We start from the raw sequence: 26,130 nt of genomic DNA on the forward strand, positions 1-26,130 counted from the left end.
TCTCCCATTAAGTTTGACTTAACGTTATTTTAGACTGAATCTAGCTGTCAGCCGAATTAGCTGTTAGCTAAACTAACGTTAGCTTCCAACATTTCCAAACAGTATTATCTTGCGCATGTGCAGAACGGATCGTGCAGGCAGAAAGGATCATGTACGACAGTGGGAACAGATTGGGTAGTGTCGTAAATCCTCGTACCACAGGGCATGCGTGAACATCTTGCGCATGGGCAGAACGGATTGGGTACTGACTGGTACTGACCAATGGTACTGACACACTCACTGCACGTTCCGACTACCACTAAACACAAGACAGCGACAATGGCGACGAGCCAGAGAAATTCAAAAGGTATCGTTCTCGGACTGGAAGTACCGGCACTACTTCTTGCTCATTGAAAAGGCAAAAATGTTTATGTAACATGCACGCCATGCCCAGGAAAAGAGACTTTATCCACGTCTGCCTCAACCAACTTGAATCTTATGAAGCACCTCACGTGAACACATGCTAACACGGCACTTATTGCTGCTGCTAACCATAGACAGTATATAAGCTGTTAACCCAACCCCAAGCCCAAATGCAGCTAGCGTGAGCTCCAGCGAAGGAGACAGAGCCACTCTGTTCTCTTAAAGAGCAATGTGCAGGTTGGAAACCCCTATACAGCATAGTGTATATTAATGATAAACAACTATATTTTCAAAACTGGAGGAATATATAACCGCCATAAACGATATTTTGAGATAAAATTGTGATAAAATAACTTCCGCATCTATCTATCACTGACCGGAAGTGACGTAACGCGAGGGAGTCTGGTCAAGTTCATGCTCAAATTACAATGGGCAGTCGGATAAAGAAACCGAGCTCTCCAACATTGGCGAGCATGCCTATGATGGCACACAGGCCTATAATTATGAGCCTCCTAGAAGAGATAAGAGGTCAGGGGGAGATTAGGGGGGAGATCAGGGGGAGGAACAATGGGCAGAAGAGAGAAGTAGAGTTGCGAACCAGTGGCGAATAGGGCAAGTGACTTTGTGAGTTACTGTGTAGTATGGTGGCTAACTCTGGTTCATCTAGGCTAGTACATTGGTGTTATACAAAAAATCTGCTTTAGTAAACATACTTTCGACCATGTTTTAGATTAAACGTACATGTAGATTGTCTTAATTTAAGCCAGCAACGTTTTGTCTTGTGATATTCTACAACCAAAGATTTTAATGCTCAGACAGCTGTGGAGTCCATCAGAGCCATGGATGTATTAAGAGAAGCAGGTTAGCACTAGCACATAGTCGTTTTGTTGGCTAGGTGTTTAGTGCGGACACTGTGAGGCTATGGCGTCGGCGGTGGACAGCATGCGTTGTCGAGAGGTGGATGCCTACTGGGCACTAGTTGAGGGTTTAGTCCCGGCCACGGACATTACCTGCCTGACGCTCCATCCCAGCTTTGATGCGTGCTGCCTCAACCCGTTCTCGCTGCAGGTAGCATACCTCAACTTCAGGCAGGAGTATGGCCCTCTCCAAGCCAACAGACCAGAGTATGTTTAGACGAGACTAATTTATAACACTATTATATTATACACTTCTATTATAGTCGTCAGTTTTCTAAACAAACTATCAAAAATAATTAATGTACATACTGTAATTACTTATATATAGCCATATTCTACTGCTCTTCATACTATTCCTCCTGCACATACAGTACACTTATTATTCTTACGTTACCGTTTCTGCACTACAATGGTACTGTTACCACACTGCACATATGTCTATATGGTTCATACTGAATATCCATATTTATTCCGTTTTTCTTATAATATATTCTGTTAATACCCTGCATATACATCTATATTCTTACTACTATGTTACTCCTACTACATTGCACATATCTGTACGTGTTCATTACTTACACTTATACATATTTGATTTTGTTTCACTTCTGGTTGGACGCAAACTGCATTTTGTTGTCTTTGTACTTTTACTCTGCACAATGACAATAAAGTATAATCTAATCTAATGTGCATTATTGATGCTGAGGGATTAGCAGATTTTTAAACTCTGATGTGCATACATACCTTTATGGAATAGAATAACTGAAAATGTTACATCAAATAAGTCTATCACTCTTGATCATATTGACTGTTAACAGGATTATCAATATCAACATTGCACCCATATCATTCTCTAGGCAATTCCGATACACAGCCTACAGGCAGGTGGTCCAATAGACATGGGTTTCTGGGCAGGGAGATCAGGAAGGCAATACCAGCTTGTGTTGTGGCCGCAATCAGGAGGCAGTTTCCAGAGGAAGGGAGGCAATCAATAAATATATTTTCTTTTCACAAAATGAACACAATCACAAAGTGTCTTGTTGTATAAAATGTATTCATAATTTCATTGATAGTAACTAGGAGTGTTGGGCAAGTTACTTCCAAAATGTAGTTCATTATAGATTACTAGTTATTGTCATTTCAGAGTAATTAGTTATATTACAGTCTCTGAATTGTAATGCTTTACACTACCTTTGCATTACTTTAGTTTGACTTTGCAGGTAGCTTGTGAATTTCACCACCAGATCAATAAAGTCTCATCTTTGTCAACTTTAATACATCATAACAAGAGTTCTCTCAAGACACTTTACAAATAGAGTAGGTATAATTTACACTATAATTTGGAGACGTTACACTATAATTTACAGGGACCCAACAATTCTAGTAATTCCCCCAAGAGCAAGCATTCAGTGTGACAGTGGCGAGGAAAACCTCCCTCTCAGGAAGAAACCTGGGACAGACCCAGGCTCTTGGTAGGCGGTGTCTGACGGGACAGACCCAGGCTCTTGGTAGGTGGTGTCTGACGGGACAGACCCAGGCTCTTGGTAGGTGGTGTCTGACGGGACAGACCCAGGCTCTTGGTAGGAGGTGTCTGACGGTGCCGGTTGGGGGTGTGATGAACAGTGGCAATAATAGTCACAATAAAGATAATTGAACTACGAGTATAAATAGTAGTTGCAGTAGTTCATGGTGTAGCAGGACGTGCATAGCAGGACCACGGCGACAGCTGCAGCCATGATTTAGGGGCCACCCTAGTCCAAGGAAAACTGCTAGGCGAAATAAAAACAAATAAAAAAAAGAGTTGCACAACATCACATAGTCAGTGGTCACAACACATACAACCTAATACAGTCCAGTATTAAATGTCTTCTTCCTACCATTAGAAGTAATTTGTAAATGTTTATGTGTCATATACAGCTAATGATAGATACAAGTTACACTACCTGATGAGCTTTGCAGACATCTGATGTTGCACTGTGACCCACGACGAAGCACTAATGGCCCAGGATCCTGTAGAGAGAAGCCCTCTGTCAGGTGCATCTATCCCTTCATTACTGGCTGCACGCTCTGCCAAAATCTGAAAAACACGGAGGTTCAAAATCACTCACAAAAATAGGATACAAGCTATGTTACCAACTGGATCAGTAATAATAAAAAAAGAGAAATAAACCCAAAGCAGCTCTGACGTGTCAAAACCTCTAGTGGCAAAATCTAGGAGATTTCAGCATATTGATATCATTTTGGACTTTGTAAATTACCAGAGAGTAGCCTACTGGGATACAAAATCGTGCGGGAGAATGGTCTGAATTGAAATGCAGGGGAAACTGGAGTTTTGTGCTAGCTAGCTGCCTGCCAACAGCTCATAGCTAGCTTAATAAAATGCGGGGGAAACGGGGGTGTTTGTGCTAGCTAGCTGCCTGCCAACAGCTCATAGCTAGCTTAATAAAATGTGGGGAAACGGGGTGTTTGTGCTAGCTAGCTGCCTGCCAACAGCTCATAGCTAGCTTAATAAAATGCGGGGGAAACGGGGGTGTTTGTGCTAGCTAGCTGCCTGCCAACAGCTCACAGCTAGCTTAATAAAATGCGGGGAAACGGGGGTGTTTGGGCTAGCTAGCTGCCAACAGCTCACAGCTAGCTTAATAAAATGAGGGGAAAACGGGGGTGTTTGGGCTAGCTAGCTGCCAACAGCTCATAGCTAGCTTAATGCAAACTGCATTGATATCAAGGCAGACAATTACGAAAACCTGTTCTAAAGCTCAGTCTCTCCCTCTCTCTGTATACTGAAGCCCTGATGCTAGGATTTTGCAGTCAGCGCATTTTTAATCCAGACAAGGGAATGATTTCAGACGCAATTTTAGCTACTCCTGTCATCAAATCATCAGCTACCAAATGTTTGCTAATGCAATAGCCAAGCTAACACGTATGTTACTAGTTAGATGGTGGATTGTCCAATACATACACGCTCAAATCACTTCTTTATTCTGAAATTATTAGACTAAAACATTACGAAATCAGCCAAATTAAGAGTTACAAGAATTAAAAGTAAGACTTACTCTGCTAGGAGCTCCTTTCCGGTGCATGGAATTTCTGCAAGTGCTAGCACTTGGTCCTCCAGTCCTGCCCGCGCCAGATTCAGGTGAAAGCTTTGATGGTGGTGGACTTGATTCCATCAAGTGCACTGAGGGAACAGCATCGGTAATCAGCCTCACATTGTCCTTACTCCAAAATCCCATCCGAGACTCCAACAAATCTCCAGGTCTATAACTCTCCGGAGTGAAATGAGCACCACAAACGACCGAGTGTGGTGACAGACGCGGCAGTGAAGTCTGCTCACTTCACCTGCACAAAACGCACCCAAAAACGAAAAACCTTGCTTTTCCTACAAGGAAAATTATGTACACGATTTCCTGACAGGCTGGACTTTGTGCAACCAGCACAAACACAATAATTTACCATTATGACTTACATAAACTTTCTCTATAGCTCTCTCTCTCTCACCACTGTAGAGTGAGAAGAAACCTATTGTTTACCTCTGCCTACGTCCATACCTGTCAAGTATCCCGTTTTGGCCGGGAAAGTCCCGTATTTTACCCTTCTTTCCCGCCGTCCTCCCGTATTAGTATTTTCCCGTAAATCTCCCGTATTTTAACCTGCGTTATTAAAAAATAATACCCCGGGTCCGAGCGGAGTAAAAAAAAAAAAACAAGACCTCTTCAGACAACATTAAGTATTAATTCAGTTATGAATTCAACCTGCACATTGCGCTTTAAAACAAGCAACGCTTAATTTTTCGGGTCAGCAACATCTTTGACGTTAAAGATGTTATAGAACGTAATAGCGTTATAGAACATAACAAATAACGTCAGTTACTTTGCTGAGTAACTAATTACTTTTACAATGTGGTAACTGAGTTACTAACTCAATTACTTTTTGGGAGAAGTAATTTGTAATTGGTAACTGTAACTAATTTCTTTTTTAAAGTAAGATGATCCTTTCCCTGTGTGTATGGAGGATATATAGCTTATTCATGCATTGCACTTGAGAATGAGACCCAATCTTGCCTGGGTGGGTGGAACTCTTCCCTCCGAGTGAGAGGGGTTGTACTGTGTTCGGGACTCACCCAGCTACTTCTCGTCCGCGCTCCGAAAAACGGCCTGCTGGCTCCAGTGTCCCTCAGCTAAGTCCGCCAGCGGCCAGCCCGCTCTCGGAGTGTAGTTCCGTTTAAAACATTGTGTATATTGTGTGGGAAACAACAACAGCTTCTCTTCCAGTGTTTTCTTCCAGTGTGGCAGCCTGCAGCTTGTTGGTCGTGATGGTTTCAAACCACGTGCAGCTTGGCGGGCTTGATTGATTCCAACACCACAGCCCTCATAGGTGCGTATGTCAGTCTGACCCTGTCAATCAGGCTAAGACCACACCTACTCCCTAGCAGACACGGACTGATCCATAACAGTACTCTTAATACATCCATGTAACAGTAGTGAATGTTTAATGTTGTATTCTCTTTTAATGTATTTTATAGATTTTGTTAGTTTAAAGGAGTCTTTATAGCTCGAGTATTTTCAGTGGTGGAGTGTAATTAATTACATTTACACAACAATTGTAAAATGGTACAATTTGTCTTCTGGTAGCCTACTTCTAATGTCTCCACCACATTTCAGAGGGAAATATTGTACTTTTTACCCCACCATATTTACCTGACAGCTTCAGTTACTTTGTACTTTATTTTACACATACAACATGTTTTAGACCAGTGGTTCCCAACCTGGGGTCCGGGCACCCCTTAGGGGGGCGGCAAAGATCACAGGGGGTGCGCAAGTCTTTATCTGGTTTAAGGTTGAGGTAAAAAAAAAATATATTTGCACATGTTAACAAATTATGATAATACACTAGAATATATAATGTATACAAAAGTCTGTATAAAAACTATATATTTTTGTTCTCGCTTAAAATTGTAGGCAGGCTACTTAGTAGGCCAAACCTCCGGGACCTCTTAACCTGGGACCCTTGCTGTCATCAGGTCAGATGCTATCTGCTAGCTGCTAGCTGCTATCATCCTCGTTTTTCCTGCCGCCACTGCATCACTATTTTATGAATGAAACATGGCGGAGAAACGTAGAAGTGCTGATAACTCCTTTGTATCAAAAAAGAAAGTAAGGCTCTATCTCGAGAGTTACCTCAAATTCGGTTTCAGGGGGGGGGCTCAACTTTTCTTAGACATAAGTAGGGGGGGTGCCAAGGAAAAAGGTTGGGCACCACTGTTTTAGACCATATAATGTAGTTAGAATTACCTCCAACTCAACCAGCTACAACATTAAAATGCTGCCGTTAATGCATCTATAATAATAATAATAATAATCCAATAATGAGGCCTACATGTAACATGAGTGTTCTGCAACATGGCATCATGACTTTGCATAAACTTATCTGTACGCATTTTGAGCTCGATATGTGGTGGTTAAATAAGAAGAAACTGCTTGATGGAGACGGATAACATTGTTGAGCAGCACTTTACTGTTCTTTATACTTCCTCAGCTCCACAACAGAAGGAAGGAAGGATGCTGCTTGGATGCTGTGAGTGCAAGGTAAGTGACAGGGACAGGAACGTGTTTGATAAGTAGCTGTATAACATCAGCAAATTGGTTCTACTTTGGGCTAATTATTAAAAAACAAAATGCTGTAGTAAATCACACAGTGCTCTGCTGAGTAACCTCATCAAAGTTTGGATCTGGGGCCCTGCACCACATAGTATTCATGTCAGTGTGTGACAGGGAAAATGGGTTAAACTGATGCTGATCCGTTTTTAGACTGAAAGCATGTGTTTTTGGTGAGGAGACTCTCTGCACCTGTTAAACTGTTAGTGTTGGATCCATCACAGGCAGGATTGTGAGTGACGTGGGGAGCATCAGTACACCGTCTGTCTGCTATTGATTTCTCAAACATCAGCCCCCTTGTGTGTTTGCATATGATGAGCTGGATCCCACATTGTGCAGTGGAAATCTGAAGCCTGTAATCACATCAAGCCTTAGTAATGTCTGCTTTTTCACTGTGTGGTGCCGTGCAGCTTTTTCTTTTAGACTTTGAGCGTGTCAGTGTCTCTCTGGCTGAGTGTGAGCTGAATTTACAACTGCAAGAGCTGATGACATTAGCTGTTTACTTTCTGAACTAGAAACTGCACACTTGACAATCGGGAGAACTTACAGCCAAATACTTTACAGCCCAATTTTCCTCACCAAGGCCTCCCCTGGGAGATGAAACGCTCCCTCAGACACAATCAAAGAAGCTAAGAATGTGTCAGCCCCATTTGAACCATCAGGCTTGTAAAAGTGTCAGATGTATTTTGGATGACTTTATGTATATTTTAGTAAGCATTCCTAATGAAGGGAAAGACATTTTATTAAATTCACTTGGCTTTTATTCACATTTCATATCTGTTGACATCTCAACTGCGCCGTCTGTCCATACATTCTACTACTTTTAGGAATGGTCCTTTTCTCCCCATCCTAACTGATGAAAACAGGAGGTGAGACCACTATCATCACAAATAATAATAATAATAATAATAATAATAATAATAATAATAATAAAAGCAGCATTGAAGAAACAACTTGATTTCTCTCTCCCTTCATCACCAGCATCTTTGTATTAAATTTACCTGAATGTAACCATCAATCATCAGTTAAAAAAACAAACATAGGACTAGCTTGTGACAGGTAATATTAATAATCATCATCATCAGCATCATCATCCTGCCATCATCAGACTCCACACTCACAATAATAATAATAATAATAATAATAACAATAATAATAATAATAACAATTATTATTATTATATGTAGAATACAAACTCAGACGTTAAAAAAGTGACTCAAGCTTTTTTTTAGGAAAGAAAACATGATTGGTCTACAGTGTGTGTGTGTGTGTGTGTGTGTGTGTGTGTGTGTGTGTGTGTGTGTGTGTGTGTGTGTGTGTGTATGTATTGGCCATCTGCATCCTATTCTAAGCCAGAATCTGCCACTGCAGTCGCAGTAATGTTCCTACATTCTGTTCCAGCCTTTATTATAGATCCAGTGAGACTAGATCTGCTCTGGTCCAGTTTGTTTGTGGTCATTAAGACAGTTGTGCGGACAGCAGACAGATACAGCTGTCTGGTACCTGTGAGCTACAGCAGGGTGCTACAACAGCAGGCGAGGCTCTTCTTACAGCCAGCAGCATGTTAGCACTAGTTACACTGCGACGGGCTGCGACCTACAGCTCATACAGACACATTCACACACTCCATGGCTTAGTATGAATACTTTGGTCCTGATTGACATCATAACACATGATTTAGTGTCCGGTGAGGAATGCTTCTCAGTGCCACTTAACACTTTAAACAGCAAGCAGTTTTGTCCTGTCTATATCTGTGATGAAACCCCTTTCAGACACGCAGCTCGTTACGTAAAAGTCATGACGGCAATCCTAATAGGTCGCTTCCCACACCGCGCAAGTTTTAATTGGATATCATCACATTGTCATAAAGGCCATAGTAACACAATTTATGCACATAAGAGGATTAAATGCATGTCTTGTTCCCTTATTAAAAAGTCCCTAAAAATGTATTTTCTCATTCATCTTATGATCAATGGGGTCCTACAAGAACACAGTTGTCTGTTAGGAGTTAGAAATGTTCTGGTTGTTTGCTCTTCTGACTCTTAAAGTGGGCGGGGCTCATTTAGAAAAAGGTAATTGCATCCACCAATCATGATTCGACTATATATATATGAATTCAAATCTGACGGCATTTGATGGATTGTTTGGGGTATTGTCAATCAAATCATACCACACAAACACAGTCCTGATGAAGCAGATTAGATGAGTTTTTAAGTTATTTTTTTCCAACTTTGATTGGTGCTTATTAAGTTATGAATATTTAATGTTACAGAGAAATAATTCCTATTTGAGGCCTTGTTTTCAGGAGCTTTAGGGGCACTGTAACAAATGTACCACTTAATTATCATTTTTATGCACAAAGAAAATAAGTCAGTTTGCCAATTTCAAGTTGTGGAGGAGATTGTTGTCCTGTCAAATCAGATTATAAGGCTTTTTTCATTTACCCATGCAGCAAGGGGCAAAAGAGGTTAAAAAAACATGAAAAAAATCATCAGAGTTACATTCAGGCTAACTGCATGGATAGAATAACCTGTATATAAAAATGCTTCACATACAGCATATTAGCAAACAAGAGTCCCAATATAACGTCTTGTTATTCTGTACTTGGCCATTATTATGAAATACGCAGCAAAATAAAATAAATGTTATAAAACCAACTAATAAATGATTAAATCCATGAGTGGAAACTAGTGTTTAGCTTCTGTAATGCTGACAATGGTCATTGATTTAGACTTAAATAGCAAAATAAATTTTTCAAATCCATCACTGATGCGCTTTCTTCCTTCACATCATTACTTTTCAGCAGCTCTTCTCGTGCACCAGGCGCTAAATACTGTACGAGCATTGTGAATTAATCTATAACAACATTTTTGTACTTAAACACTTCTAAACGACAAAAAGCCATCACTTTAACTGACGGACGTTACTTACTCCATGTCTGAAAAAGGCTCAACTCTCATCAATTGTCTGCATAAAGCCAGGAGATAAATTTGGCATGCTTTTTTCTCATGACTAAACGTTTGCATATACCTTGCAGCCATTTTTTTTTTTTTTTATCTACTCTGTATGCAATGTGAGCTTTTGGTCGGGCCCCAAGTCAATCAGATAAAAAACAACAACAGTGCTAAAATGCTCTTGGACATCTGGACTCTGCAGCCTTTCACCTGTGCCAGTGGAGACCATGAATACACACTATGGTATCCAACAAGCAATAATATGGTCACTGACTGTATGTCAGAAAGGCCTCCAGGGATAGGATTAGTGTGCTTTCTCGGCGCAGTTTTCATTCTCATCAGTAGGAGGCGGTGGTCATCTGAACACTAACCACACCGGATGGGTTTTTCTTTCTGGACGAGTGAGGCGCTGATGGGATACCATCATCAATAATTTATTTCAAGTCAAGAACAAATTAAAAAAAGCAGCTCGAAATCCAAGAAGAAGCTGGTGCCGTCTTTGTTTGAAAGCCTGGACCTCCTCCGTCAGTTCATCCATCAGCTTTCTCTCCATCCTTTCATAAATCCATCTTTTTTTGTAGAGCTATGGTGCTCTCAGTGTGGACATGCTTCCCATGTATCATCTCTCATCTCTTTTATTCATCCTTTAGACTTTCTGGTGGTCTGGTTTGTGTCCTTGTACTCCCAGTTGGCTCTGCTGGTGTCAGTCACTGGTATTGGAGGTAATTTTTCAGGGACTGGGGCAGAGGGAGGCCCTCAATCTCCTGAAGCCGCTCGCGACCCAACGCCAGGCGGGCTGCGCGCCGACACAGGTCCATCAGAGGCAGAGGCTCCGCTGAGGAGAGAGAAATAAAAAACGATAAGTTTAGAAAGGATAATGTGAGGAAAACACTAGGAAAAGACTTGTGTAAAGTGTGACTTATGACTGTTTTTGCGTGTGTTACATTAGGTTTGTATATGTTTAGCCTATACAGTACCTGCAACTCAGCATTTATATAGAGATGTTCCGATACCGATACCAGTATCGGAAAATCGTCCGATCCTGCCTAAAATGCTGGTATCGGTATCCGACAATACTGGAGTTTGTGCACCAACCCAATACCATGTAATTTAGCCCTGAACAAAATCTACTTTAAAGTAGTTTATTTATGTTCTTTTTTCTGTTATGACTGACTGTCAAACTGGATGATAAAAGAAAGTTCTATGGCATTAATTGTTTGTGTTTGTTCATGTTTCACAAAAAGTTGAACCTGAGCCAGGCCGTACAACAAAGATACAAATCATATCACATCCATACAGGGATAGTAGTATACAGATGTTAAAACATAATAAAATATATGACACACTGGTATGGGATCAGTACTGGGTATCAGCCGATATCCAAGTTCAGGTATCGGAATCAGTATCGGGAAGCAAAAAATTGTATCGGACTATCTTTAGTTTAATACATGCATAATACATCTTAATGTTGGTTATACATGAATGCATGAGAGTCAGAAGTAGAATGGTAGAAAGAGCGAGCAATGATGAACACCTTTAAATATATATATATATATACAGTACAGGCCAAAAGTTTGGACACACCTTCTCATAAAATGCGTTTTTTTATTTATTTTCATGACTATTTACATTGTAGATTCTCACTGAAGGCATCAAAACTATGAATGAACACATATGGAATTATGTACTTAACAAAAAAGTGTGAAATAACTGAAAACATGTCTTATATTTTAGATTCTTCAAAGTAGCCACCCTTTGCTTTTTTTTATTAATAACGGAAAAACTTCCACTAGTTAACCCTGACAAAGCACACCTGTGAAGTGAAAACCATTTCAGGTGACTACCTCATGAAGCTCATTGAGAGAACACCAAGGGTTTGCAGCGCTTCAAAAAAAGCAAAGGGTGGCTACTTTGAGGAATCTAAAATATAAGACATGTTTTCAGTTATTTCACACTTTTTTGTTAAGTACATAAATCCATATGTGTTCATTCATAGTTTTGATGCCTTCAGTGAGAATCTACAATGTAAATAGTCATGAAAATAAAGGAAATGCATTGAATGAGAAGGTGTGTCCAAACTTTTGGCCTGTACTGTATATATATATATATATATATCGCCTCCTTATACACACACATACATGCCACCAATGACACCTGTTTGTAATAATGATCACACTACTTTGAGCCCATTTTAAACACCATCTGCCACACTCACTCTATCCTACTGAAAAGCTTATTATAGTCTGTTTGATTGTTAAACAAATATTGTTGGTGATTGTTGCTTTTGCCAGTGAAATTAAAGTAATTCACATTAATCTCATAATCTCGTTATCTACAGTGTTTGTACTCAGCTTAAGTTTGTTTTTGAGAAGAAATAGATAAATAATCTTACTGAACTCTTCACGTCAATTTCAGTTGAATCTTTTATGCTCATCATATCAGTATTTTTAGGCTTATATATCATATTAGGCCTGCATGATATTATGTTATTATGATAATATGTTGGCAGACAGGTAACAAGACATTGCAGTTCAGAAAGTTTTGGGTAATGTAGAAACAGTGTCACAGTTACATAATTTATCCACCAGAGAGCACTGACAAGTTAATTTTCAACTCTAAAAAGTCCCACTCAGTACATATAGCAATCACAATTCCTTAGTTACCAAATCTAAGGGATCTTTTTTGTGAAATGTTGTATATTACTGATAAATGTTGACAATCACTGATTTCACTGACTCAGTTCATGTGAGCTTCTCCTCAGATTCCCGTTATTGATCATTTTTCATCATAATAGGCCTCTGCATCTCAGAAGCTATCAGAGGTAGAGAAGACAGGATGAGGATATGGCTGACATTAGTTGATTAGATTTGGTGATAGATTTGATGGTCTGGATGTTGTGTATCTGGTGTGATAGAGACATCCAGTCTGACATCCAGTTTCCTACCATCGAACCCATTAAACAGACGAACAACAAATCATAAACCTGCTAATTTAATGCCAATTATCTACTCTTTGTCCTTCTCCCTTCATTGCGTGTAAACTACTTGGCCTCATAGCTTCCTCTACATGGATTTTACAGTATCATCAGTTTCAATTAATAGTAATGACCACATCTGATTAACCAATACAGCAGAGTGGGAGGAGAGGGACACGTTATCAAAATTAACTGCATGCTCCATCAGCCCCCCTCACCCCTCCTCAAACCCTTCCACCTGAGGAAACACTCTCACAGTCAGGCACATGCTGCATGCACACATGGCTTAGTGAATCACACTGTATGCAAAAGCCTTAGAAACTATTGACCCCCACTAACATAATGGCATCCAATCACCAATATGCCAACTGGAAGAAAATGCAGGGAAATGGGGCAGAACAACAACCGTAGTCATTCAGATGGAAAAGGGGGCGAAGGAAAGTAGAGTAAAAAGTAAAGAGGAGGGATGAAAAGGACATTTTATAGTCAAACAGAAGCAGAGAGAGAAAAAAATCACTTGATGAGGAAAAAGTTGCAGAAAAAGGACTACTGTCCGTGGAGATACCCTTTGAGATAATGTCTTTATCTTGTAACTAGACTGGATCGAAGAAAGTTAATTTCCAGGATGATCGCCGGAACATCTGGCGGCCCCGGAAAATATCAACAAACTTCGAGCTAGCAAGCTACGAACTGAAAAAGGCAGGTTTAAAAAAAAAAAAGGCAGGCCTGCTTGGTTCTTTAGTTGAATGATTGTAAAGATTTACAAAGAATATGTTTACGGCATTTACTCTCTAATTGGGATGTTTTGGGACCGATTGGCGGGATTGCTTGTGTGAACACGGTTAGACGTAATTTGCTTTTAACAATGTATCCAGCTAATTTAAATAGCTCACGTTACTGTATTGTGTGAACAGTTAACTTCATTTTATATTGAATGTGGCGTTTTCTTTTGCGTGGTGCAAATGTTCCACCAAAACAAGTTACTTCCTGAGACTATTTTGCAGAGCCACAGTCGCTGCCTCCGGAGCTTAGTGCTGCCAAAGACGACTGCGATTGGTTTAAAGAAATGCAAACAACCCAGAGAATTTTTTGTCTCCTATCCCAGAATGTATCTGTGGTGTAGCCAGACCTTACTCCACAGCGCTCTGGAAATAGGTCTGGCAATGTCAGACTATCTTAACAGGCTGAAATTAGTGGAATGTATTTTATTTTGGAGGTGTGAATTGCCTTGCAAGGATCCTGAGTGATATTAGAGCACAGCTAGTATCAGTCTGTCTCCCCCTGCTGTTTTTGTTGAGGAAAAAACAGAGACTTCCATCAGTTTGTTATTCTAGAGGTCCTCTACCACCTGCTTCTGTAGCTGCACCTCTGTGTGTGTGTGTGTGTGTGTGTGTGTGTGTGTGTGTGTGTGTGTGTGTGTGTGTGTGTGTGTTCAAGGTTAAACCAACAGGATAAAGGACAATCCGCAAGCTCTTCCAACACACACACACACACACATCCACTTCATCTCTCCATAAGTGTGTCCTTGCAATGTCACATTAATGCTCATCGACGCTCTTAGAAATCACCACTTCACTTTATGATGACGCTGTGTTGTGTTGTTGGCCTCTGTTTGACTCTCAGTTATGCTTATTTGTGCTGCCGGCGTCCGGAGAAAAGCAGCTATTTGAGTGGAAGGGTCGACTGGAACCACAGAACATCTGAAAATGTCAAATTGAGATTACCGTGGTGAAAATGTTCGAATTTTGGTGAGTAAGCTCTGTGTGTGCGTCACATGTGCAAACATATCTACCAAGTGGGGCAATTTTGTACCAGATCCAATTAATTTGAGCACGCTCGCTGGCTCTTTAGTGCTCAGTTATGTGGAGACAATTTCAGCAGACAACACTGTGGTTGCTGAGAGGAAGGAGGCACTGTACACTCTGTGTTTCTCTGAGGAAAACACTTGAAATAATAAGAGTGAAAAGTAGACTGAAAAAGTAAAGATGTCCTAGTCTCTAAAGCCAAAAATAAAGACTTAATTAGCCCCCGTTAGTGAAATAACAGAAAGAAATCAAAACACCCTCAAATCTCCAGGGGGAGGCATTTTTACCTCAATGTGAAGTTATCCAAAACAGCACTGCTTTGTCTGCCAGATAATATCGGGAATACTTTCTATGGAGCCCATATCAACAATGTATTATTAATACCTTCATAATGACTTCTAATGATTACCTAATGTATTATAATAGCTTCTATAAGCCTTTTATCATAATGCATTAAGATGTCTTATAACAACAGCCACAAAGCCTGATGTCCAGAGGACTTAAAGTCATATGCTTTTTGGCTTTTTCCCTTTCCTTTATTGTGTTATATCTTTTTGTTCACGTTATAGGTTTACAAAGTGAAAAAGCCCAAAGTCCACCCCAAGGGGACTTACCATCTCCAACAGAAAACGCTGTAAACAAACTGCTCCAAACAGCTCTGTTGTAGTCCAGCCTTTACTTCTGTGAAGAACGTGCGTCACTTTGTAACACACGTTATAATGCTCGCCTAGCTGCTAGCGTGGCACGCCCTCATACTCTGCTTCTGACTGGCTAGTAGTCCTAACCTAGCTACTGCACATGTGCGACTCTCAACAAAGATGGAACAGAAGTGAGATGTCTCACTCTGTAGCTAAAACAGAGAGCTCAACACACAGGGCGAAAAGAGGAGATGCAGCAACAAATATATGGTGTTTTTTGAAAATTAAACCACATAAACCTATTCTGGTACAACCTCTGTAAATATAATAATGAAACTGAAAATGAGCATAATATGAGCACTTTAAACTTAAAAGCTGCAGTAACAACCATCATATTGTATCATGATTTATCGTGTAATTTACACAGTAATTTACCCAGGTGTTACAGTGGGTTCTGTAGCTATATATAATGCTTTAAAGGTGTAGACTCCAGAATAAGTAATACCCATCTGTTAATATCAACATCATAACATCATAATAACATAATATAAACATCATAATATCGTTGCGGCGCTAGGCGATCCAGTAGCTGCTTTTTACTAAAACTTTGTCTCAACATGAATCAGTCACTGCCCTCCAGATGTATATAATGGCCTTGTATTGCATTATACAAGTAATTAACTGGGCTTAATAACTTCTATTGGAATAGTGTATTAACCATAAGATGTATTCTTAATGACACATTTTCCATCACATCCATTTTTTCTATCAGCATCTCCTAAAAGTGGAGCGAGACGCTAATGAGAGGAGAAAGTGAGGATGATCAGCAGCAGGTCATTTACTGTACCGCTGCATCATTACACATTCAGTGCATTAAGAAGAATTACATTTCAAAATGCTGCAGGCCTGAATCTTATCACTGTGGGTGAATATCTTCACCTGTAGCTCACTACTGAGATACAGATGATTATTTTTGTTGGTGACACTTTCGCTAAAACAACCGTTTTCTCAGGCCAGATAATAATTAGACACCCTTCATTAATCTCTCCAGAGCTGAAGTGAAAAGTGTTACTTACACTGCGAGATGAATCCTAAATGGCCCCTAAGGGGAAACTGGCCCATTACTGAAGAGCCCTTGAGCAAGACATTGAACCCTAACTGCTTGGGGCGCCTGTCCTGTGTCCATGTGCAGCCCCCTCACTCTGACATCTCTCCATTTAATAAAAAATTAAATAACAATAATAATAATATTAAATTAATTTGTGTATAGGTATATAGGTACGTGTATAGGTCCTAAGCATGTGTGTATATTTCAGGCCTATGTGTAATGTGTGTAACTCACAACAGAGTGAAAGATTTGTAAAAATTTCCCTTGCGTGATTGATAAAGTATGATAGTTAAAAAAAGAAACAAAATGTAAAAACAGGAGAAGACTCATGTGAAGTGCTTTATGTCCTCTTGCTCAGGAACATGTTTGGCAGTACTGAGAGTCAAACCAGCGACCTTTTGGCAACTTGTTGTTTTCGTCACAATCTGCTGTGGTTGATTCATTTATATGAAGGTGGCAGACCTCTATCAATGTTGTAATAAAGTTTTACTGATGAGGTCTACTGGATGTGTGAAGTGATCCCAGCTCGTGAAGAACTTCCCTGATTAGACATTTTATGTGGATATGAGTTGTGACCCCGGGTCTACTGCGACAGGAACACGGCGTAATAAGGGCACACAGTGTGACACGTGACGCCTGTAATGAGATGCAGTGCACAGCAGTACGGAGCAGGATTTATTGTCTGTAGACAATGATAATGGGAGAGAGGGTGAAAATGGCAACAGCAGCATCACTTTTATGATGGATGTAAAAATCGACCTGAGGGGAGGGTGCCGGGAGCTAAATAAAGCCTGACAAATGAAGGTTGAGGAAAAACTAGAGAGAGAGTCAGTGGAAGAGAGGAAACGCTCTTCCAAACTGAAATCTCAATGATCCTCTCTTTTTGTGTTAGGAAATATAAACTGTTATGACACTGCAGCTATTGTCCATTTTTCTAGAGAGGCTAAACGTGTTGGTGGACATATTTGTGGAAACAGCATCCAAGCTTCGGCTGACTTACATTTGAAGAGCCAGCGTTTGTTAGCAGTTGCTACTGTCTGGAGCACGCCAGAGCAAGCTAGGCTAACTAGCTCCTGTGAAGTCTCCTGTAGTCTATATATCGACAACGTTTCATTTCCGGGATTGTTCAGGTGCCGCCGTAAATTCCGCCAGATGTCCCTCATTTCGGCTGGATGTCCGTTACCTTCCGCTTTCTTTGTGTTGGCATTTTAAACTCCGGTGACTGGGGGAGGACTATGGTTAACTGCTCCTCAGATCTCTGCAGGGTAAATCCAGACAGCTAGCTAGACTATCTGTCCAATCTGAGTTTTCTGTTGCACGACTAAAACAACTTTTGAATGTACACATGTTCCACCAAAACAAGTTCCTTCCCGAGGCTATTTTGCAGAGGCACCGTGGCTCCGTCCGGCGCTTAGCACCACCCAAGACGATTGTGACTGGTTTTAAGAAATGCCAATAAACCAGAGCATGTTTTTCTCCCATCCCGGAATGTTGTGTGACTGTAGCTTTTTTTCTGACCATAGTTAACCTAGCTTGCAAATGTTAGCAAAGATTCCCACAAGACACTACTTTCTGTTATTTCAACACCTGCTGAGTCATCTCAGTGTTGTATTTTAGAAAGCAGGGGGTTTAGCTAGCATTAGCCATCTCTTTTTCATGGCCCAGTTGTGGTGATGGCAAATGACTCCCCAGCCGGTTACCTGCCTATGTAGCTGATGGAACTGAAGTGATATCACGAACCATTGTTAGCGCCTGTCCATGCAGTTCTTGCAACAATGAAATTATGGTACCGACTGTCGGTCACAACCAAAAATTCGCATCACGTGGCAGGGTTAGCTCAGTTGGTAAATCAGGTGCATCAAGGAATAAACCTTATGGTTTATTCCTTGATGCAGAAGGGTGCAGAAGGGTTCAAATCCAAATAAAATTTATTTATAGTATCAATTCATAACAAGAGTTATCTCAAGACACTACAGATAGAGTAGGTCTATAATTTACAAAGACCCAACAATTCCAGTAATTCCCCCAAGAACAAGCAATCCGACCTGTGACGATTTCCTGGATGTCATCCCCCTCTCTCTCCCCCTTTCATATGTAGCTGTCCTATCAATTAAAGGCGGAAATGCCCAAAAAATACACATCCCCTGAAGAACACATCAGCTACTGTAAGTAGGGCCAGGTCACAGAAGAAAAATAGATAAAACTTAAATATCCTTTTTTGGTTATTACAATTTTGACCAAATCAGTACACAACTTAAAACAAACGCTGAGGATAAATATACTGAGTCCTTTATTTTTACTTCACCTTAGAGCTGGGCAATATATCAATATTACATCAATATTGGGATATGAGACTAGATATCGTCTTAAATTTTGCATATCGTGATATCCTAATATGACATAAATGTTTTCTTTTCAGACTGCATTACAGTAAAGTGATGTCATTTTCTAAAATTACCAGACTGTTCTAGTTGTTCTATTATTTGCCTTTACACACTTAGTTATTATATCCACATTGCTGATTTTTTTATCACAAATCTCAGAAATCTCGTAAATGTTTTGTGAAAGCACCAATTGTCAACCCTACAATATCGCCATCGATGTATTTGGTCAAAAATATGATGACATTTGATTTTCTTCATATGGCTTAATATGCCTCTGATGAAAATGCTAAGTTGTGCAATGACAAACACACATGTTCCATATAGATGGCTCAGGAAAACATGATCCTCTCCTCTTTCTCCCATTAAAGTCTTCCTCTCTCCTATTGCCATCTCATTTGTAACAATACACCTCTCTTCTCTTACACCAGCAAAGAAGAAACCCTTCTGCCTGCTTTCTTTTTTTTTTTTTTTTTTTTTTTTTTTTATTTTCATTGCTTTTCTTCCCTGCCTTTCTTTCACACTCTTCTTTTTATCTTTTCCCCTCTTTGTACTCTCCGAGTGTTTGATCTTCTCTGGCCGTTAGAAAGCATCGCTGTCGGGTGAAAAGCTGTATTATCTTCAAAATGTCAAAAAGAGACAGAAGACAGGTGTGTTTTGCTTGATGACAATGCAGTTTGTATCATCTGCTTGGTCTTGGAAGTGCTTCTAAGCCCAAGAGGTTGAAGAATTTAGAGGAGCATGTAATCCTTTAATCCTTTAATTAAAGTCAATATTGTATGAAAATGAACAGAACTGTAATTACAAGGCTTTCGCACGACAACAGTGGTAAAAAAACAGTGGTGACGTATATACAAACGCCAGTAATCAGGTACAGGTTAAAGTTACCAACCGCTCAATAATGTCACCTATTGTGGTATATTTCACAGCAATCCTGAGCTTTTTCTTTCCTAATCTAATGCTATACTATCCACCCACTGCGGTGTGTTATGCTCTGAACATGAAACACATTTCCACAAACCTGTCTTACGAACATGTTGACAGGGAGGAAAACAGACGCAAAGAGCACACACATATGCAAGGTCACGAATACAGGAAATCAAACACACACACGTGTCCAAATAAAAAAGATCAGAGAAAAACTCAAATGGTGCGGTGTAAACAAACTAAATACCCTGCTCAAGGGCAAATAGATCCGATAGATTCACATGTCGTCCTTCTGAACTTCACTACTACTACTTCACTACTACTGTGTCAGTTGCTCCAACTACATCAAAACATGTAAAAGGACATGCAGCCGTAGTCGCATCACGATATTGGGATGTTCTCTCATCGTACAGCATGGATTACTACGGCTAACACCGTTGCAGGCTATTAAAACAAAATATTTCCAGCGGCATGGCAGATGTTAAAATAAGAGATTTAGAGGAGAATCTCAGGATCTTCATACTTTGCCTGTGTGTAACCATTAGCGTAGAAATTTAAACATCTTTGACATTTTTTCATCCTCAGTTGGAAACGTGTCTCTGGCAGTCCCTGGACGCCTGTGCTTGACATGAATACCGAAACTTTTCACAAGAAAGACACATACATTTGCTAATTAGGTAGCCACTTCAACAATTCTCTGATAGGAATACAGCTTTAACTGCCATAGGGACTTAATAATGGGGACGTTTAGCTAAATCTTCTGCAGAGGCCCCTTGCTCACTTACACCAACTGGAAATGTGAGGAGCAACACGAGACAAAGAATGAGCTGTGGACCTATTAAAATGAATTCATTGGTAGATCAGAAATGCTATAAAATACATTGTGTGATGAGACCAGTTAAGCCTTTTTTTATTTTACTTTAACAGCCCATGAACGCTTGTCATGAAATGATTACTGCTTGTTTTGGTTTTATTTGCATGTATTTTATTATTTTATTCCTCCGCAGCGCTGTGGAGGAAGGTCTGGCAATGCGAGACTATTCTTCATGTCACAACAAAGAGAGAAACTGAACAAATGAACCGTAATTTAAACCTCACTTAATGGTCCCATGGCATGAAAATTTCACTTCATGAAGTTTTTTAACATTAATATGAGTTCCCCCAGCCTGTCTATGGTCCCCCAGTGGCTAGAAATGGTGATAGGTGTAAACCGAGCCCTGGGTATCCTGCTCTGCCTTTGAGAAAATGAAAGCTCAGATGAGCCGTTTTGGAATCTGCTTGTTATGAGGTCATAACAAGCAAGGTTACCTCCCCTTTCTCTGCTTTGCCCGCCCAGAGAATTTGGCCCACCCATGATAGAGAGACATCATGGCTTTCAAACGAGAAAAGTGGCAGTTGGTCAAGGCCACACCCCCACTCTCCATCTTGCCACTCCCACTCTCCTCCTCAATAGCTTCAGACACAGAAATGGCACATACTAAGGAAAGCTCATTGTAGGACTGGCTCTAGTGGCTGTAGTTCTGCACCAAAGCTGAATTTTGGGAAAGAGACTTCAGATACAGTATTAGGGGACCACTAAGGTCTATATAAAAGCATCCAAAGAGCACCATGTCATGGGACCTTTAAAACAGCACGACAAAGAAAAGGTTTAGCAGGAGGTGTAGCTTTTACCCTTTGAGCCCAGTGTCCTCCTGCTCAAATAAACTCCAAACACCAGCGTCCTTTAGAGCCACTGAGGGAAGTTGGCGTTATCCGTAACTAATATACCTCCGGTGGTGTCCTGTATCCTCTTCCCTAGCACATTTTGTAACACCACCAGTTATTAGCACAAGCACACTGCAGCACACAATGAAGCAGCATGCTGTGCAGAACTAATGCAGTAATGTTGCCACAATCCATGGAGTATTTTTTGGAAAAGCCTTTTGTATTAAAAAAAAAAAGGATGCAGCCGCAGGGTGGGAGTACTAATGGCTACAAACATAGTTGTACTAAGTCCGTTCCACACAGCTTTAGGAGGGTGTGAAAATGTTTTTTTTCTGATGTCCTCCCTGAGCAAACTCCATCTTGAGGTTTTTGGCTAAAGCTAACTTTGGTGCTTAAATTGTTTGTGCAGATCCTGCGGTATGAGTCATATCTTAGCGGCCACATTAGTATCACGCAGAAAGATGGGCGCTGTGGGCAGAGCTGGCTCGTAGAGAGGAGTTGGTGGTAATACAAGCCATGCCAGTGTTTCTTTTTAAAGCCCTGCTCTCTCTTTACCATCCTGCTTTACTGTAAATCCACTGTTCACCGTCTCCTCTGGGATGAGAGGCAGAGTGATAAGAGGAAGAGGAGGAGGGAGGATGCGAAGGAGACGTGGACAAATAAAGGGTGCGGAGGAGGGGGAGGACTGGGGAGAGGAAGAGGAGAAAAGTGTGAATGGGATTAAGGAGAGAAAGATGGGAAGAGGTCATGAGATGAGTGAGGAGATTAGACACCAAGAGGAGAGAGGGCGATAAATAGAAAAGGAGAGAGCATAGACAGTCTGTCTGACCCGCAGATATCCCTGACAGTTACAAGCTGCAGGCAGGCGGACCTTATTCATAAAAATGTCAATATTAGAGGAAATCTGTTGGCATAATTTACCAAGCACTCATTTAATGTTCCTGCTTACATGCAGGTTTTCAAACGTGATAAACCATCCTTCATGCCTGTGTGCAATCTGCAGAAAAAGTGCTGGTGTTGATGTTTGTTAGTGTGCATTAAAAAAAAATAGTAGTAGAGTAACCTGTTCACAGTCGGACAAACAGTGAATTGGCAAACCGTATAAGATGAAATGAAAAGGACACGGAAATAGAATTGCCTAAAGCTGTACTAATCAATATTTTTTATGTGAATAAGGGAAAACATGTAAAATATGAAAGCTGTTACTTGAGGCGAATGATCACCTGACTCTGCAGTTCCCCTCAGCTCTACGTAGCATGTTAGCGTCTTTTAGCCCATTGTTTTGGTTTTACGGCCCAAGACAGACGTGAGGAAGGAGTTAAAGTTGAGACAGACGAGGTAGAAAGGTTAAAAAACAGAACAGAGAAAAACACACAGCGGGAGGAGAGAAAAGTTAAAGGTGAAAAACTTGGCTGCTGCTGCTGCCTCAATGGATTAAGTGCAAAAGAAGGTGGGAAAATCACACTCACACACGTGTATTAACACGTAAACACGCGGGAGCTGTCGCTCACCTGACGGAGATAAAACCCGGCTGATCCTTCACTGATTTTACCCGCCAGGTCATAGTGTGCTTGTTTATCTGTGAGTGCATTTTATTTGTTCTCTCACACACACACACACACACACACACACACACACACACACACACACACACACACACACACACACACACACACACACACACACACACACACACACACACACAGGAGACCAGACGGAAAATAACAGAGAGCGAGGTAAGAGAGGCTGGAGGGAAGAGACAGAAAAGTGCAACTTTTCAGTGCAGTGTTACACTCCACCTCCACGGTTTTGAATTAGATATCAGCTGATTTACAGGAAGAGGTAAAAGAGCTTCCCTTTAGAGCAGAATACAACTGTACATTATGTGTCATTATCTCTAATGCTCACCTCCATTTCCAGTACACGTATAACCTGCAGCTGAACACAGCAAGTTCATGCCTGCAGTCTGGAAATTGCCCAAAGTCATTCAGAAATCCCTAACCAAAGTAAGCTGACGTGGATACAAAGAGGTAAATTACAGCATTTCATCACAAAGGAATGTACTAGACTCAACTCATACCGCAGCAATTTTAGTTTTGCACTTCCATAAGAGACAGAGTTGTTTGTTTTTTTTTAAAAGAGCGGTCGGAATAGGTGTTGCAGAAGCTGAGATATCCTGACTTTCTGTCCCTAGTATAAGGTTGAGCTTCAAAAACACTGGATCCTACAATTATGATAAAGACGGCACAAAAAAAACAAACAAAAGGTGACACATATTGCAGTAAACTATAATCTGTGAGGTGCATGTGCTCAGATTAAGGTGACAGACAGACCAAACATGAGCGCATTGATAATGACAGAGAGAGGGATAACACAAACGTGTGACGTGTAGGATCTGAGAGGCCCACGGCTTTAAAATGTTCAACTGTTAAGGCTTTTTTATGCTTCTGCGTCGAATCGACGGTGTACCCCCGCAGACCCCTCTGCCCTCCGCCGTAGCTCGACGTGCACCTCCAAAAATGTGTAACTGAGTCGAGGCGACGCAGACTGCAAGGACTGTGATTGGTCAGCTCGTCCTGTGTGTGTGATGATAGTCGGTGTTTCAAGCAGCCTACTGTGGGGAGTAGCAACATGCTAGCTCACTGACATAAGCTTTGCAAATAAACGCAGACATATTTTGCTTACAATGACGGGGTCATACGTTTGTAAAGTGTCTATATGTCAGTAACGTTTGGAAATTAGCACTTCGCCAGCAAGCTGTACTTTGTGGGCAGTTGTGCTAAAGTTTGCTTGCCAACATAACCTAAACTGGCTGGCAGACACCTCGTAAATAACCTCAGACTTATCACCTCCTAGCGTTATGGCGGTGAAATGCACCGCGATGCAAAGCAACCCCGACGCAGAACTCCGAAAGGGTCACAAAGCCGTAGGAGCGACGCCGTAGCGACGCCGTAAAACTAACCATTACACTAAAGAGAAAAGGTCTGGACTAATAGCCATCTAAATAAAGTCTTCTTTTTTAAAAAGTTTTTGCCTGAAGAGTGCATCGGACCTTTTTTTTGACAATTATTAATTTGTGGATATTTTTGTTGCAGTATTTTGATGAATCATTCGTCAAAAACCACATCAAAGCATTTAAATAATGTTTTATGCTGCAGTAGTAGCATAAAACACACTGGCAGCAACTATTTACACACACAAGAAGACAAATCATCTTTGGTGTTCAACCTAAATTACTACATGTTCTAGTAATTATAGTTATTAGTATTCAGTATTCATTAGTATCACTCAGAGTATTACAGTGAGCAGTTAACTTATTAATCATAATTTACTGGCTATAGTAAAGCTCTGCATTGTGAGACTCCTCTTATTCACTGAGCATTGAATATCATCATGTCTATTGTATCACTGTAATTTCTTTGAGGCAACTCTAAATAGAGTTGAATCTGTTCTGCTGCAATAACAACCAACCGTCTATACCGCCCTCTAATCTAAGACTTTAGTCCCTCTATTGTGAATAAGCTCCATGTCACTCATCAGAAGCCACTCAACAGTAGGCAACACTAGTTAAACAATGTCAGACGTTGACAAAAATCTTCAGTCTCTCTATAAAACAGTAAAGCGTCCAATTCAGTTGAAGCATTCCTGAAAGAGAGAGTAGAACAGTTTGACAGAAATCATAAAAGTTTTGAAGAAACAAGTCATGTGAATGTCTATTTAAACTAAAAATAATAATTATTGTGCATATTTATCAGTTTTTTGTTTCTGGATTAATGTCACTCAACCCTGTGAACTGAGTGGATGTTAGGAAGATGCTGAAATCCATGGACTGACCTCTTAAGACATTTATACCTGGGTTGTGTGACTGTGCTGTCTGATTTCAAAGAAAAAAAAAAAATGTTCCTCAATAATTCCAGTTATTAAAACCTGAGAGGCGCTTCAGTCAGTGTGTTGACAAAAGAAACGTGTATCTCAGCTGCTGAGATATTTCATAATAAGTGAAGAAGAAAGTGCAGCCATAGAGACGATACTCAAGAATTCACATTATGGGTTATTCACCCTTATGAATGGGGATCCCTGGTGTAGTGTGGAGGGATATTACAGCTGCAGCCTCAAGAAATCAGCCACAAGAAAGACAATGGGAAGCTGGAACCCTCCAGGAGATGTTGTTATGTTCATTTTTGAAAGTTGAAGGTTTTCCTCAGATGCTGTATACATTTGTATGCAATTTTAATCAGAAGCAGGACTACACACATCTTACACATGCCCAGATTCTATCATTTGTATTTTGCGATCCCTCTACTGGACTTCACTGAGCTTGAGAGGAGGGCAGCTGCAGTCTGCAGACACACACGATGGTGTTGTTCAAATGTGGAGACTGGCTGAGGGAAAAGAGGGCACAGCGTGGAGGAGCGCATTCAATCAGGAGGCCTCGCCTTGCGTTGGCTGATGATGGAAAAGTGCTGCTATTGATACTGCGTGTTTGATACCAAGGCAGCCGTCGCTGGCAAGCAAGAAAGAAGGAAGCAGGAGGTGAATGGAGGTGGGAAGAGACCGGAAGGGACTTGGCAGAAGAAAAATGACAAGGTAGCAGGAAGCAAAGGCAGAGGAGGTGAGGCAGATGGGAGTAAGGAAGCAGAGCAGGAGAGAGAGAGCTGCTGCATTG

The 26,130-nt window shown here is 40.7% G+C and overlaps 1 protein-coding gene across 4 annotated transcripts in view; it reads right to left on the minus strand.

The window, feature by feature from the left end:
* Positions 1-7,716: 7,716 nt before the first annotated feature.
* LOC120568715 (SPRY domain-containing SOCS box protein 4-like) overlaps positions 7,717-26,130 on the minus strand; it is a 91,198-nt gene continuing 72,784 nt past the window's right edge. For all 4 annotated transcript variants that reach the window (XM_039816396.1, XM_039816397.1, XM_039816395.1 and 1 more), the window contains exon 3: positions 7,717-10,762. In XM_039816396.1, the coding sequence (XP_039672330.1) occupies positions 10,635-10,762 (128 nt within the window). In that variant the 3' untranslated portion in view covers positions 7,717-10,634. The remainder of the gene's footprint in view (positions 10,763-26,130) is intronic.

The sequence above is a fragment of the Perca fluviatilis genome, chromosome 11 (assembly GCF_010015445.1).
Source record: "Perca fluviatilis chromosome 11, GENO_Pfluv_1.0, whole genome shotgun sequence".
NCBI classification, from domain to species: Eukaryota; Metazoa; Chordata; class Actinopteri; order Perciformes; family Percidae; genus Perca; species Perca fluviatilis.